Here is a 16577-nt window from a genome sequence, read left to right as displayed (position 1 = left end):
GCTCGGCTTAATTGGCACGGATTTATTTAGGAAGTTTCTTACAAAGGAAGTCACAGCGAGGAGGCACGGTAAATACACTATGCATGTGAACATGTTTGTATTTTTGTGTGACAAAAACGAACTGTGGAGGAGAAATGACCGCATCACGTGTATTTTAGAAGGTCACGCTGTCAGGAGTGGAACTGTGTGCACTCAACAACTCAACACTCTGCCAGTGACTTTACAGCACGTTTCTATATGTATATATATATATGTATATATATATATACTGAACTGTCCTTTCTAAGAGGACGTTTTAGGCAGCTCTCTTCACATTTACAGATGACTTCATGTCTGAAATTGTGTTTTGACACAGGAGGGGGCTGAGCAGCGTCCACAGGGCAGAGCAGAGGGCCGTTAGGCTGAGAACAACATGCTAATAAGGTCAGTCAGACAGAACAGTGCTGCAGTACAGCAGGCTGGACTGACTCCCCCAGTGCACCTTTAAGGAAATGGCCCACTAAACTACAATTTGTGGATGAGTGGGTAATGAAAACAGTCCCAGCTTTTGGGAAATTCATGACGTTGTCCTTTACTTTCCACACATTCAACCAGACTCCCTGACTGTTAAACTAAAGGCGTAGGCACTGAGGGTCACCACAGAGTTTATTACTTAGAACTTTTCCCACAAATGAACACAAATCTTTCAGCATGAGAGATAATCTGCACAAAAAGAGAAAAAAGTACCCACACATTGTTATCCTGTTCTTAAATTTACATTTCATTTTAACCACAAACACGTGCCGTGTGGTCTAAACATTTACAAGGTCATGTAGAATGACAGAAAGATTGTGAACAAGATACTAGTGTGAAAGAGACATACAGTCTAAACAGACACAATTCAGGTGTGAAGAAAATGTGGAAATTAGGGAAACACAGTTAATATCACAAGTTATAGTGTTTCTCAGCGGCTGGTGCAATACAAGACAATGTGGAGCAATTTTCTGACAAGGCGGTTTTATTGTTTAATTAGTTCTGAGCTGTGGCTGAAGTAGCACAGTTACGCCCTTGTTAGCCGGCAGTAGGACTGTCACCTCGAAGGCTGTCAAGCGACCCAGTGAAGCGGAAGCTGGAACAGCGTGTACCAAAACATCATCACATCGACAGTTAGAGCGGACACTTGGCTTTTGTCCTAGATGGGTCACTGCGGCGGACACTGACTGGACAAAGCGACCTAAAACCCCGTCACCCTGCTGATGCTGCCCCTGATTTAGTCTGAGAAGAGCCGCAGGAAAGCGAAACACTCCTGCATGCTGTCCTGTTAATAAACTAAATGGAATAATGCCAGAACAGATATATATTTTAATACTTTTACCGTTTCCTGTCTGACAAAACAATCAGCAGCACCATTATATTTCTACCTGCTGTAGAACAACTGAGTGAACATCTTGTGACAAAATGAAACTGATAGTCAGAAATGTGTTTGACACTGCTGCTCCCTGTTGGTCAATAATAGGAACAGCACCAATTCTTCCAGAAACAACCAGACCCACGCAGGTATCATAGACCATGTTTATCCACAGCCTGACACTAGAGTCTAATGCCCACTGACCGCTGAGTCCAGAGATCACTCCAGCTTCATCTTCAGCTCAGCCAGCTGTCTCTCCATTAGGTAGATATCTTTGGACATTTGCCTGAGAAAAGCAGACACAGTTAAGTCGTGCGTAGGATGTGGAACGTTATTGCACTGCAAGCAGTTTGCCTCCAAATAGCCTCCTGGGTGGTAAAGTAAATGATTATGTAGTCTCATAAATGACTATTCCCATTTTAAACGCATTAAAGCAGCAAAATTTGCTCCTCATTTTGTGGATTTTAGCAGGTTTTTGTCATGGAGAGCAACAGAAGTACAATTTGGCCAATTCTATTCTTTCCTTCTGGTTTTGTTTTCTATAAATTTAGAATGTAACAATTCCCATCTCTAAATAAGAGCACACAAGCACTTCCTTGTATAAATACAGACAGTTATGATCACTGCTGTTGCGTCTGCATTTCTTTCTACCTGTGGACAGCGTGAGTCCTGCTCAGCTGGCAGTGGAGGCGCTTGATGATGGCTTCATGTCGCCTGTTCTGGATCTGGAAACACACAAATAAAATAGAGTTTAGTGAGTTTTCATTAGGGATAAACAGAAACTCAAATTATGACCTTGGGTTTACATGTTTAATATCTTTATTCATGGTTTTATATTTCAAAATCAGATGTTTGTGTTCTATAAATAAGATACTTGTGGTGAGCCGTTTGTTCAGTTGTTTATTCTAGACAATACATGTGGTTGAGAAACTGAGGATAACAGTATGTAGATGAATCAATAGTTAGTTGCAGCTCTGGTATAAAAAGTTAAGTTCACAGTTTAATTTTAATACCTCTACGTCTTTCTTTAACTCTGTATGAGTCTCAAACTCTTTTTGCAGCTGCTCTCTCTTCGCAGCTGCAGTCTTCGTCATCACGGAGATCTCCCCCTTCAGAGCAGCAATCTCTCTCTGCAGAACATTCACCAAAAAACACACAGCATGATGTGTAAAGCTTAAAATTTCAATATGATCACCCAGTTTGTTTTCTCTACCTTTGCCATCTGCACTGCGTTTCCATTTGGATTCTCCAAATCTTCCTTCAGCTCCTCCTTCTTCAGTGTCAGCATCCTGACCAGCGTTCTCTTCTCCTCCACCTCTCTACGGGCCTCCGTCTGGCTCGCGGCATGCAAAGCAGCCGCTCTGTGACCTTCCATCTTTGTTCGGTAAGCGCTGAACCCTGCCAGTGCCACGCGAGCGTTCTCCTCCTCCTCACTTATACCAATCTGGAGTTCTGTGTTGTCCTTGCTGGTGGATGCACAGCGATCATGCAGGACTTTAATCTGCCACTCCAGGTGCTCCATCTCGCCCTCCAGCATTAGCAGTTCCCTGTCTTTAGATCTCAGCTCCTGCTGCGCTGCCTCACCCTTCCTCTCGACATCTGAGAGAGCTGCCTGGAAAAAGGCGACAACACAATCAAATCGATGTCTGCTCCCCCAAAAATACAAGTTCGATGTGTAAAGGCCTTTGATATAAGCAGGTAAATGGCACACTCCCACTGCTCTTTTAGAGAGCGGGACCTAATTTGTGTATTGGGTGGAAAAAACACTTCTATAACATGTTCCTATCAATTGTATTAACTTGCTTATCATGCATGCGTGATTCACACCCTAAAAATCACAAACTTTCTGTAACTACATTGCAAATATTAATGGCCACAGCTACCTATGTGTGCATGAGCTATGAGTTTGGGGTGAAGGTGAACCTGCAGGGAGCTGAGCGTCCTCTGTTTCTCCTTCAGGGCCTCAGCCTGGGCGAAGCCTTGTTCACTGACATCCTCCACTGCCTTGGTTAATGAAAAGCCAAGTTTATCCTGTGTGCCTGAGAGCCAGGCAATAAAAGTGCATTAAACTTTATGGTAAAACAGCTGACTGTCGATGTGGTTAGCTCAGTCATATTTCCATTTATGAAGCATAATTAGATGTATGACCCTGAAGATATGACAAGATGTTAAAGCTTTATAATCCTGTGTACCATATAGGTAATTGGGTTATATCTACTCATTAACTACCACAAAAAGATAATTGTGTGCCAGCTAAAGTTAAAGGCTTCAACAGATAATTGAGCTAAGATTAGCTAATAAAATGCTAATACATTTTTTTCAGTTATTGTTAAATCTCATTTCAAGGGGTCAGTAAACACTCAAACATAATTTCATTCATTTACATATATATTTAACTCGTTAATATCATCTTGACATTACCTTCTTCGTTGGCTCTTAAGTTTGACATTTTGTTAGCATCAGTTAGCTACGTTAGCTAACGTCAAACGTTGGTTAGCCTGATCTGTGGCCTACTGTTGCACATTTTAGGCAAACGTTTAATGCTAGCTAGCTAACATTGCTAACTGGTGTAAATGCCAGACCTTTATAGCCTATGAATATGATAAATGATATTAATAAGTTTAACATGCTTAGTGACAGAAAATAACACTAGTGTTTGACTGTTGACGCAACTGGGCCTGTGAGAGCAGATTTATTGAAACTAACTGCCGACACAATGAAACAACATTTCCCAGAGTTCACTTCTTCGGTCTCCTCGACCTCTCTCCTCAAACTACATCCGGGCTCCCTTGCTGCTCTCCACAGTAGCGCTGATCTTGAGCAGTTGTGGTGAACACTTGAACAACGTGTAGGAATATTAGTTTATTTTACTCATTGCTCTCTAAATGTAGTCAAATGCTCGTTACTCGTTCGGTTCGGCTGTGCTCTTTGTGTAGCCGTGTAGTTCACAGCAGCACAGGAAGAAGAAGAGGAGGGTGGAGGACGTTAACAGGACACAGCTGTCTGAAGCATGCTAACATCACAGAGGTGCAGCGCTGGGGCGCAGCAGCACCTAAACGCCTGTGTCACAGTGATTTGGGGGACTTGTACCAGAATGAATCGGTTAGGAGGTACCTTCAGGGGCTCGTGGAGGACTACAGAGACCTCAGTAAGAAGATGCAGCACGAACACCTCAGTGAGTCCGACAGAAAAGTGCTCCTAAAGAAACACTCACAGCTGCTGCCTGTGGCAAATGTGTTTGAGAGTGTTGAACAGGCCATGAAAGAGCTGGAGGAAGTCCTGTCATTTCTGCACAGTGAGTAATATTGTGGTCATCAAATAGGGTTATTTAACATGCATTTCCAGCTTTCAATTAGCTGATTTAGCTTTAATCTTGGTTTAACATCTCTTATGTTGCAGGCAGCATTGAAATATCTTAAAATGCAAATACCATATTGTGTCTCCCCCCTAAATTTAGGTTTAGTTGGTACCAAAGATGAAGATGAACAGCTGACCCAGCTTTTGAAAGAGGAGGAAGCACAAATCTCACACAGGATTTTGGCCTTAAGAAAAGATGTAAGAGCACAAATTCATTATTGGATGTGTGTATGAATATTTAATAGAAGATGCCACGTTAATGAGCGTATCTTCTTTCTCTCCAGTTGATCAGAGCTCTTGTGCCCGCTGACCCTCTTGAGTCCAGTAATGTTGTGCTGGAGGTCGTATCAGGACGAACGACCGGAGGTATGAAGTCTAAAAGTGGCTGCTGGTTATAATGATAACAATTCTTGGCACACGCCTGCGTCAACAACAACATGCAGGAAGTTATTGATATCTGTTTACGTGGTTTCAGGTGATATCTGTCAGCAGTTCACCAGAGAAATGTTTGACATGTACCAGGGTTTTGCCTCTTACAAGAACTGGGACTTTGAGGTTTTGAACTACACACCTGCTGAGTATGGTAAGTTATATTTTTGTGTTCTTTTCTGCATCATTCATTAGTTAATCAGAAACATCTTCCCAAAGTGGAAACTATTAGTGATGATAGATAGATAGATAGATAGATAGATAGATAGATAGATAGATAGATAGATAGATAGATAGAAATACTTTATTGATCCCTGAGGGGAAATTTTGGTGCTACAGCAGCAAAAGAGCAAAAGCGAGTAAAAGTGACCACCACCATCAATACAACAATAAATAAGCAGATAATAAATAAGCAGATAAATTGATAAAAAGATTAAAACCAAAGTGCGAGTTAAATAAAATAAAATAAAAACTATAGTGCACGTTAAAGAACAGAAATACATATTTGTTAAATAGCAGAGGGTGCTGAAAGCTCTCTGCCAGCCAGAGTTGACTTGTTAAAAAGTGGCAGAAAAGATTTTCTGTATCTGTCCTTGTGACAGCGGAGCTGAACCAGCCTGTTTGAGAAGCTGCTCTGCTGTCTGTCCACTAGTGGGTGAAGTGGGTGGTCAGGATTGTCCAGAATGGACAAAAGTTTGTTCATGGTCCTCCTTTCCACCACCACTTCAAAAGTGTCCGGTTTGCAGCCAATCACAGAGCCGGCCTTCTTAATCAGTTTGTTCAGTCTGTTGATGCTGCTCCCCCAACAGACCACTGCCCAGTACAGGGCGCTGGCTACAACAGACTGGTAGAATATCTCCAGCATCCTGCTGCACACGTTGAAGGATCTGAGCTTCCTCAGGAAGTAGAGGCGGCTCATCCCCTTCTTGTAAACGGCGTCAGTGTTGGACCTTCAGTTCAGTCCATTGTCAATGTGGACGCCCAGGTACTTGTACTCCTCCACCGTGGCAATGTCCTCTCCCAGGATATTCAGGGGCTGTGTAGCTGTCCTCTTCTTGCTGAAGTCAATCACCATCTCCCTGGTCTTGGCCACGTTGAGATGCAGGTGATTCCGACCAGACCACTCTACAAAATCACCCACCAGAGCCCTGTACTCCTCATCCCGTCCACCTCATCAGAAAATTTCTGTAAGTGACATCACTCGGAGTTGTATTTAAAATCTGAGGTGTACAAGGTGAACAGAACAGGAGACAGCACAGTTCCCCGTGGTCATCATGGGAAGTGAGGTTGAGGAGGAGGGGACAGCAGGAGACTGTGAACTAAACCTGTTGAAGTAACAGTTCAGCTCATTGGCTCTCTCCACGCTGCCAGCTGGTGATCTGTCCTTCACCTTGAAGCCGGTGATCTCCTTCATACCAGCCCACACCTCCTTGGAATTGTTCTGCCTCCAGCTTCCTCCTGTAGGAGTCCCTGCACTCCTTCAGCTTCACCTTCAGGTCACGCTGCACCCTCTTCAACTCGTCCCTGTCCCCAGCCCTAAAAGCCTTCTTCTCCTTGTTGAGAAGCTCCTTCAGATCGCTGGTGATCCAGGGCTTGTTGTTGGGGAAGCAACGTACAGTCCGGGCCGGTAGGGTGGTGTGTTCACAGAACTTGATGTAGTCTGTGATGCAGTCTGTCATGGTGTTGATGTCCTCCCCGTGCGGTTCGCAGAGCACGACCCAGTCCGTAGTCTCAAAGCAGTCCTGCAGCATGTCCTTCGCCTCCTGGGTCCACCTCCTCACAGTGAACACAGGCTGGTGTTGAACGAGGGGGACATACTTAGGTGACAACAACACCAGGTTGTGATCAGCTCTTCCAAGTTGGGAAGGGCAGTGATACTGTATGCATCCTTAGCATTTGCACACAGGAGGTCTAGTGTCTTATTGACTCTTGTGGGGCAGTCAACATACTGGTGAAAAGTTGGCAAAGTCTTCTCCAGTGTGACGTGATTAAAGTCCCCAGTTATGGTTGTAAGAACTCGCATTCTTTCATGGACAGCCCGAGATTATTCACATATCAGCCGGAGGGTTCAGTCGGGTCTCAGAAGGGCCTTTAATTCAGATTCACAGGTGGAATACAATGCAATCCAACGCTGGGGTTCAGGCAGTGCTGGGCTCATGACGGACCTTGGGGTGGGGTGCTTGTCAGAGGAGCCCTGAGCTGAGTTAGCCAACAGATTTTAAAGGGTCCTGAAAGAATATCACACGCAACCATGTTCGATTGGATGCTGAGGTCCGTGCGTCAGTCTCCATCAGCCGTCAGCGTTGTCTGTGTAGGCATGTATCTACATGTATCTAGTTTACAAAACAAGCACTTTTGGTTTCTCACAAGATATTACATCTTTATCTATCTGCTTCTCAATACAATAGAAGAGACACTAGTCTGTCAGGTCAGACTGACCTGTACATTTCCCATCTTCACCCTCACATAGCAGTTTCAATGTTTGAGAAACATATAAAACACTTCTAATTAACATGGAAAACATTTTGTTCTAATATTCAATTCTAATGTAACATGGTAATAAAGGCGTTTGGGTGCTGGTTCAGAAGTCTTGCCACAGTGGAGTGGATAGTGTCCATAGCAACCCCCGCGCCAGCTGACGGCGGAATGTACACAGCAACAATAATGGCGGAGGTGAACTCTCTAGGCAGGTAAAACGGGTGCATCCCCACAGGTAGCAGTTCAATGTCCGGATTACAGAGGCATTCCTTCACATGCACGTGCCCGGGATCGCACCACCTCTCATTCACCAATAGTGCAATCCCACCTCCCTTCTTCTTGCCGCTAATAGCAACGTCTCCGTCCGCCCAAACCGTCCTGAAGCCGGGTACGTTCACACTGTGGTCTGGGATGAGAGAGTGCAGCCATGTCTCCGTGAAACACATGACGCTGCACTTGCGGTATTCCCTCTGGGTCTTCACTAGCGTGCCGAGCTCGTCCATTTTATTCCCCAGAGACCTCACGTTCCCCATAAGCACCGCTGGCACAGAGGGCTTGTATTTCCCCTTCTTTGCCTTGAGCTTGGCTCCAGCCCTGCAGCCCTGGCATTTCCTTCGGAGCTCCTCGGGGACGTGCGGCCTCGCTCCAGTCAGCAGCATTGCTGGTTGCCATGACGCCAACAGCTGTTCACGAGTGTAAACAATGCAAAACTTGCAGAAAACTTCATGGTGTACATGGTGTATCCTGCTACAGTCATGGCTCTGTTGTTTTAAAGTTTGTCACAGAGTTCTGCTTTAATTAATCTCCATAGAGACACAGAGCTGTTGAGAACAAATGCTGGATCAACACATAACCTTTAGATAGAGCTTCATCATTTCACTTCATCCATCATTAATGTTATTAGTTCCACCTTCTTGCTGTGATAAGTGCAGCTACATTAACTGGCTCTGTCTCTCAGGTGGGTTGCACCATGCAGCAGTGAGAATAGATGGGGAGAATGTGTACAGACATCTGACGCATGAGGGAGGAACACACCGGGTGCAAAGGATCCCTGAGGTGGGCCTCTCCTCCAGGATGCAGCGTATCCACACAGGAACTATGACTGTCATCGTCCTGCCCCAGCCACTGGATGTACGCACCACTCGTCTCCTCTCTGCTCTCACCTTCTTTTTCATCTGTCGTGTGTGTTTATCAGCATGATTAAAACGTATCCCCATCTATTTTTGTGTTTCGTGTTCACAGTTCGACGTGCAGATTGATCCAAAGCATCTTCGCATCGACACATTCAGATCTGGCGGTGCTGGGGGCCAAAGTGTCAACACAACAGACAGCGCAGTGCGCATTGTTCACCTTCCCACCGGTAAAACATGCCAAAACAGTTCTCGAGCCATTCTTGACTAGAGACAGCTGTTTCCTTGAAATATATTCACCAGGGCTTGTCTCTTACCCTCCCAACAGGTTTAACAGCTGAGTGTCAGCAGACTCGTTCTCAGCTGAAAAACAGAGACACCGCCATGCGTGTGTTGAGGGCGCGACTCTACCAGAGCATGATGGGTAAAGAGACTGAGCAGAGGCATACATCACGGAAGCAGCAGGAAAGTGAAGGGAAAACGTAATGACACATTGTTTGCCAGGAAAGTGCATGTAATATTCACAGATCTTTGTCCCTTTTATGACAGGTGGGCACACGCTCTCAGTCAGAGAGGATTCGTACCTACAACTTCAGCCAAGATCGCGTCACAGACCACAGGACTGGATATGTTACCAGAGATATTAAGGTTAGATCAAAAGGGAGCGTCAGTGTCTCCAAATTCTGCAGAAATCATAAGAAGCTGTTAAACCTGTATGTTTAATGTTTATCTTTCTAATATTTTTCAGGAGTTCATGAGAGGAGGGGAGGCTCTCCATGATCTGATCTCATATCTACTTGTGCAAGCAGAAAGAAAGGCTGTTCTGGAGCTAGTGGAGAGCAGCAGCAGTCTGAAACGACCCTGGTGTGGACAATCTGCAGACTGACACCGACCACAGCTTAGTGAACTGAATGTACAGTATGTCATTTATTGGGTGCATATCCCCAACAGCTGAAATATAAATTATTTCATTAATAATATTGCAATTTATTTATTATTGGAAATCATGTAAGAGCAACTGCAGCTAATTCCAAATTAAGAGGTTTTTATTTTTGCAATAAAATATTAAATTGTTTTGTGTCATGGTAATTCCCTAAATGACTCTATAGCTTTTTATAAACTAGTTATATTTCCCTAAGTTATGATGAGTCAGTTCATTAGGATAAACTATGTGCATGTGCTTATCAGAGCTTTAACACTGAGCAATTACTAGCTATTAAGTACAGTGAATGTAAACACGTCCCCAGTGTTTATTGACGGTAGCTGTCCTTCATGGTCCTTTGCCAGTCGGGGTGTGGTGAAACCACCTATCAGCTTTATACACACACGCTCACCAACAGCACGTCACACCCTGTGTGTGTGTGTGTGCAAGCTGACCAACCTCCAGTATTTTTCTCCGTTGGGTCACATTTTCAAAAATATTTATTGATTTACAAATTTATTTGATGGGGACCACATTAAACATAAATCATTACTTGAAATCTGATGCATTTCACAGAGATGTAGCTACAAGACAATTTATATCCCCAGTCCCACTAACTTCACAGTTGTTTATGTACAGTTATGTTTTCAGTACCCAGACAGTCATAAAATAGACATATTTTCCCATTTTTAATCACTATTTGATTTATTAACTGACAAATATTGCAGTGTTTCCATAAGGATGCCTTACTGACAAGAGAAGACTATGAAAGTGTAGCACGCCTTTATTATAACAGATCTCAATACGAAGACAAGAGCATTGATTGTGTCCAGACGTAAACTACATTTTTTTAAAGAGATATTTCTTTGTTTTTTTACGAAACGGCATTAGTTTCTCTGGCCAATTTATGCAAAAAAAATGTTAATACCAAAAAAAAAACGCTTCACATATAAAAATGGTGCATCAAAATGGCAAAAGTTCCTAGAAAATGTTCTATGTGTAAAAAAAAGTCTGAATCAGTCGTCGTTGTCTCTCTGTCGGAGGCTCCTGGATTTGCCGTTCTGTGCCTTGTTTTTCCTGAATGACGCAGGCCCGCCTTCTTCTCCGAGGGAGGTTATGATGCGTTCCTTGAACTTCGGTTTTGGCTCCGGCGGAAGGTCGGCGGGAGCGCTGGCCGTGCTTCCCTCCACCTGGGGTAACTGCAAGTCCACGTTGGCACTGGAGTGGAAAGAACAGAAGGGGACATGATAAAAACAGTCTGAACCTTTTCTGTAGCTGCTCCTGACACACACGCAGTCTTATTAGAGTCAGTAGGCTGCATATTAATCAGTGGATCAGTCCTGGCAGTGTTCTAGTCAACCATTCAAACAGCACTTACTATGGATCCTCCTCTTGCTGGATCTGTTCCCACACTCCATATGGATTGGCAACTTTCTGCCTCTTGGCTTCCCTCTTCACTTGTGTCGGCGCTTCCTCTTTCTTCTCCTCAGGTTCAGCTGGAGTGCTTTGGACCTCTTCCTCTTTTTTAGTCTCTTCAGCATCCACTTTAGGAGAATCACCCTCTTTAGGAGCATCCTCACTTACTTGATCTTCTCCCTCCTTTTCTGAGGGCTCAGCTTCTGCTTTCCTTTTCTGAAAACACAAAAGGAAAACTGTGAGGTCTGGAAAAGTTTTTAAAGAATCTTGCAAGTTAAAATCACTCTTTTCTAACTCTAGTCTTCTCACCCTGAAGCTGATCTTTGGGACTTTGGACTGCTGGCTGTCCTGTTGAGGGACTTTGGCCTCCTGAGATGCCGGCGTCCCACTGGAGCTCTCCTCTCCTCCTGAGAGCGGCTCCACCTGAGGGGTTGAAGGCTCCTCCTGACTCCCTCCCTCTCGGTTGGACCCATATCCAGATGCCTCATTTGAAGGAAAGTCTGCTGGCTTCTCCCAACTGGACTCTGTGAGGTGTGGAAGAGAGAGCATGTGAGTATCAGACAGTATCTCCATAAAGACTAAAACATGGCGTCCAGGGAAAAACAAATTCACTGGTAATTAAAATGAATTTTTGACGCATAAACAGTTACACCACCTCCAGTCTCTGTGTTGTAGTAATATGTATAACCATCAGGACTAACAGCTTCCATCCAAGGACAGCCTGAAGAGCTCTAAAGAGAAACACAATATATAAACGCATGTTATCAGCAACCAACAGAGCATAAATCTAATTAAAAATTGATTTTAAACACTAAAAATACACAAAAACTAAAAAGAAATATTGACCTTAGTTTGTCCAGACTGTGCAGAGGCTGAACTTCCTCCCTGGAAACCTGGAGGTTTTTCCCATCGAGATTCTGTGGTTACAATACAAGACAGCTTAACACCACAACCACATTGGAGAATAAAAAACGACATATATTGTTGTGTCAGAGAGGATGTTTTCAGACTATCCGCACCTCCAGTTACTGTGTTGTAATAGTATGTGAGTCCATCGTCTGCTTGTCCTTCAACCCAAACCTGCGCTTCTGTTTGGTTTCTTGACTTCTTGCTTTTCTTCTCTTTCTTTTGCTGTTTTTTAGCCTGGGGTTTTGCTTGGGGTTTTGCCGGAGGTTGTGTCCATGTTGTTGCTTGGGGAGGTGAACTTGATCCTGACACAAAAACACATCATTTTAATGTTATAAAAGAGCAAAAGCTCCCCCTGAGTGGCCCAAATGTTACACATTATTTCAATAAAATCTTACCTGATGACTCCTTTTCCATCCGCTTCAGATCTTCCTGATAAGCCTTCAGTGCTGCCTCCTCCATTGCTGCAAACTCCTTGGACATACGCTCCTCCTGCTTCGCCTTGTCAATGCTCTTCTTTTTAATCTGCAGACAGAAAGATAGGATGAGATGAGTGGCAGCGGCTAGTAGCCAATAAGAAGAGAGCTTTAGAGTCAGGGTGTTGTGTGTGGACCTTATCTCTCCTGCCAGTCCTGAGAATGATGCCAAGACCAGCAAGTTTTTCTTGCCAGTTAGTGCTCACGCCTGTGTGTGTGTGTCTCACTGAGAGCCCTGTATAATCTGTATTTTGTAGCCAAGTAAGTCTATGTGCATCTGCAAATCGGCAGGTAGAGCGAGAATAACATTATCGTAGAGACAACTCACATGGCTGAATTTGACACAAATAGGGAATAAAATTTAACTTTAAATTAAATGTTAAGTTATTTTACAAGTACGGTTTGACAGGGGTAGAAGTGGAAAACTGTGGAGTGCAAATAATTGCCCCAGGATTACTAAAAATCCTGTTATACAACTAATCATTTCAATTTATGACTTTTTCTTTAGCCTCATTTATTTCTGTTAATTTTGTGGAGTTATAAGATCCTTACTTAAACACAAAGACAATAATATCTATATGTTTCATACCTCAGAGATTTTTGCAGCCACATTTTCCTTGTGGTTCTTCCCTCTTTCATGGAACTCAATGCTCTGCAGAGGAAAAACAGACATGTGGAGAAACATTAGCATGACATGTAATCAGATACTGTCTGCAGCAACATCAACAGTATCTTTTGACCTACTCACAGGCTTGTTGTCCGCAATCCAGCACTTGCAGTATTGGCAGAATTTCCTTGGCTGTGACTTCCAGTAGTCAGCCCTGAAAATGCACAAAACTATCATTAGCTAACAAAACATTAATGAATTAGCACGGACAGCTAACGCGGCTAACAGGCTGAATTCCTGCTCAGAGTTGATCATTTAACCTCAGATCGTTGCTTACACAACTGTCCGTGTGATGAGCGTATGTCATTACTTACATTTTTAGTCTTAAGTCGAAGAGTTTAAGACGAACAAAATGAAAAGATGACCTCTTTCCACATTTCACAGAGTGACAACACTGTCCATTGGAGATGACGTCATCGCTAGTTGCCGGGAGACGAGCCCCTAAACGGAAATTAGATGTAAAAAAAAAAGAAATAAACGTATAAAAATATATATATTATTATTAAAATGTTATACTCACCCTTCCTTCATCTGTCACAGTTGCGTTTTTGTGAATTTTTACAATTTGGTAAAAAAAATGTTTTAACAGTAATACGTTAGTAGAATGAGTATGAGGAACTTATATTGCATTTCGGACCCTTCTTAAGGGCCAGATTAATGAGCCCAGGTGCTAAATTGAGCTGTGGGACCCCGTTGATGCCCATGGTACCCCTACCCAGGATTAATATCCTGTCCTAGCTGTCATTTAGTGTGTTGTCATTTGACTTAACATAAATGTGCTCAGGGACATGCAACATATCAATCAATCAATCAATCAATCAATCTTTATTTATACAGCGCCAGTTCACAACAGCTCAAGACGCTTTACATAAAGAGCAGGTCTAGACCAAACTCTTTAATTAGAGAGAGACCCAACGATTCAGGAATTCAAAATTAAGGATTCAAGAATCCCCACATGAGCAGCATCAGATATTATATTGAGCAACAGTGGAGGAAGAACTCCCCTTTAACGGGAAGAAACCTCGAACAGACCCAGGCTCAATGTGGGCGGCTTCTGTAGGGGTCTGTATTGGGTGGAGGTTGGACAGAGAGGGAGAGAGAGAGAGAGAGAGAGAGAGAACGAGAGAGAGACAGAGAGGGAGAGAGAGACAACACAAACAGCAACCAACGTACTAACAGTGACTATAGCACTAACAATAGGAATGTGACTAAAAGATTAGCAGTATGATATTATTGAAAAACATGACGAGTGGCCGACGATCCGCAGCAGTGATTCATGAAGCAGAGAACCACATCAGCAGGACCAGGACCAGGATCCACTGGATCCACAGGAACCAGAGAGATGAGAAAGCACAGAAAGGCTCCGGGGAAGATAGCAAGTGAGTAGCAGACATTTGGCTGACATGAGACATAACGATGGAGAGGAAGAGGAGGATAGAGAATAGAGAGGAGCCCAGTGCATCATGGGAGTTCCCCGGCAGTCTAAGCCTATAGCAGCATAACTAGGGGCTGGTCTAAGGCCTGATCCAGCCCTAAACTATATGCCTTGTCAAAAAGGAAGGTTTTTAGTCTACTCTTAAATGTAGAGAGGGTGTCTGCCCCCCGAACCCAAACTGGAAGGAGGTTCCACAGGAGAGGAGTCTGATAGCTGAAGGCTCTGCCTCCTGAACTACTTTAGAGGACTTTAGGAACCACCAGTAGACCTGCAGTCTGGGAGCGCAGTGCTCCAGTGGGGTAGTACGGTACTATGAGCTCTTTAAGATATGATGGAGCCTGACCATTAAGAACCTTGTAGGTGAGGAGAAGGATTTTAAACTCTATTCTAGATTTTACTGGAAGCCAATGAAGAGAAGCCAGTACAGGAGAAATGTGGTCTCTTCTTTTAGTTCTCATCAGAACACGAGCAGCAGCGTTCTGGACCAGCTGGAGAATCTTTAACGACTTATTGGGGCAGCCTGATAATAATGAGTTACAATAGTCCAACCTAGAAGTGACAAATGCATGGACCAATTTTTCTGCACATATGGCCATAATAACAGCTGAAATCAGAATCAGAATCAGAATCAGAATCAGAATTCCTTTAATAATCCCCAGGGGGAAATTGCTTTTTGTTACACACAGCTCCAAAAAGAATAAGAAAACACTTCAATCTCAAAGTAAAAATATAAATATATAAAACACAGAGGTAAATTATTGCACCAGATGAGTCCAGAGTCTCATCATATATAAACAACATGTACACTCAGAGTGAGGAGTTGTATAGATTAATGGCCACATGCAGGAATGATTTTCTGTGGCGCTCTGTAGTGCATCGTGGTACAATCAGTCTGGTGCTGAAAGAACTCCTGTGTCTGACCAGCACTTCATGGAGTGGGTTGGACACATTGTCCAAGATGGCTCCCACTTTGTGAAGCATTCTCCTCTCTGACACCACCGTCAGAGGGTCCAGCTTCATTCCTACAACGTCAACGTCTGCGTATCAGTCTGTTCAGTCTGCTGACACCAGCACACCACAGCATAGAAGATAGCACTGGCTACCACAGACTCCTAGAACATCCTGAGCATAGTCCTGCAGATGTTGAAGGACCTCAACCGCCTCAGAAAATAGAGGCCACTCTTCCTGTAGAGGGCGTCAGTGTTCTTCGCCCAGTCCAGTTTCTTGTCAATGTGAACCTCCAAGTACTTATAATCCTCAACAATGTTAAATGTTACCAAATGTTAAAGGGATTCGGACTGAATTTTGACACAGGGATCCTCTACAAAAAAGGCAGTTAGACATGGAAAGTAGTGCTTAAGTGGTGTATATTCCCATAGTCATATTAATCAAATTATCACAAACAAAATGCCCAGTGAGCCTGAGGCCTCGGGGCATCCTCAGTGGAGGGGGGCCTCAGGGCAGCTGACAACCTAGATTAGCTGGTGTACTCCAGTTTTGCCTTTAAATGCCATTTAAATGATAATAAGGAAACAGACCATATGTACTTTTGTTATTAGATATTTTTAATTGAGTGAATGGCATGCATCTTCCCATATGGTCTAGCGGTTAGGATTCCTGGTTTTCACCCAGGCGGCCCGGGTTCGACTCCCGGTATGGGAACGAATTGTTTTTACCCCAAAAGCATGGGTGTGTTTTGAGTCTATGTTTTCATATTCTGTAATCATTCATTCATGATCGAGAGCCGTTCATCTTCCCCAAATTAAAAACGAGTCCCAATATCAAAGGCAACGTCCAGTTAAAAGCTCTTGTGTATTTGTGTGGGCATGTAAAATGTAAGTTAGGTTTGTATAAACTGACTATAATGTCAATTATGGCCCCAGACATTATTATTAATTTACAATACACACAATACGTTTATATTTCATCAAAACTCAAACACTGATCTAAATGTGAATTTGTGAGAAAATGATA

The 16577-nt window shown here is 43.5% G+C and overlaps 3 protein-coding genes and 1 non-coding gene across 4 annotated transcripts; 2 read left to right on the top strand and 2 right to left on the bottom strand.

Moving 5' to 3' along the window:
* Positions 1–1606: 1606 nt before the first annotated feature.
* On the bottom strand, positions 1607–3836 carry LOC139223410 (coiled-coil domain-containing protein 122). Its single transcript, XM_070855325.1, has 6 exons — positions 3809–3836; positions 3311–3426; positions 2601–2999; positions 2401–2517; positions 2039–2112; positions 1607–1673 (listed from the first exon to the last, which is right to left on the bottom strand). The coding sequence occupies exons 1-6, from the start codon at positions 3834–3836 to the stop codon at positions 1607–1609; spliced, it is 801 nt and encodes a 266-aa protein (XP_070711426.1).
* Positions 3837–4069: 233 nt separating this feature from the next.
* On the top strand, positions 4070–9820 carry mtrf1 (mitochondrial translational release factor 1). The gene is made up of 9 exons (XM_070855614.1): positions 4070–4682; positions 4845–4942; positions 5029–5110; positions 5220–5327; positions 8610–8782; positions 8894–9011; positions 9110–9247; positions 9332–9429; positions 9530–9820. Exons 1-9 carry the CDS (start codon positions 4283–4285, stop codon positions 9665–9667), a joined length of 1353 nt encoding a protein of 450 aa, XP_070711715.1. The 5' UTR covers positions 4070–4282; the 3' UTR covers positions 9668–9820.
* Positions 9821–10185: 365 nt separating this feature from the next.
* On the bottom strand, positions 10186–13557 carry wbp4 (WW domain binding protein 4). Its single transcript, XM_070855607.1, has 10 exons — positions 13483–13557; positions 13250–13322; positions 13091–13153; positions 12424–12550; positions 12139–12330; positions 11966–12036; positions 11775–11850; positions 11429–11643; positions 11082–11335; positions 10186–10921 (listed from the first exon to the last, which is right to left on the bottom strand). Coding segments are annotated over exons 1-10 (1275 nt in total). The 5' UTR covers positions 13485–13557; the 3' UTR covers positions 10186–10719.
* A 2636-nt stretch (positions 13558–16193) lies between these two features.
* On the top strand, positions 16194–16265 carry trnae-uuc (transfer RNA glutamic acid (anticodon UUC)). The gene has a single exon. It is a non-coding gene; the product is annotated as a tRNA-Glu (tRNA).
* The last annotated feature ends 312 nt before the right edge of the window (positions 16266–16577 follow it).

Source organism: Pempheris klunzingeri, chromosome 24 (genome assembly GCF_042242105.1).
Source record: "Pempheris klunzingeri isolate RE-2024b chromosome 24, fPemKlu1.hap1, whole genome shotgun sequence".
NCBI classification, from domain to species: Eukaryota; Metazoa; Chordata; class Actinopteri; order Acropomatiformes; family Pempheridae; genus Pempheris; species Pempheris klunzingeri.
Note: the sequence above shows the minus strand (reverse complement) of the source record. Positions and strands in the feature narration are given on the sequence as shown.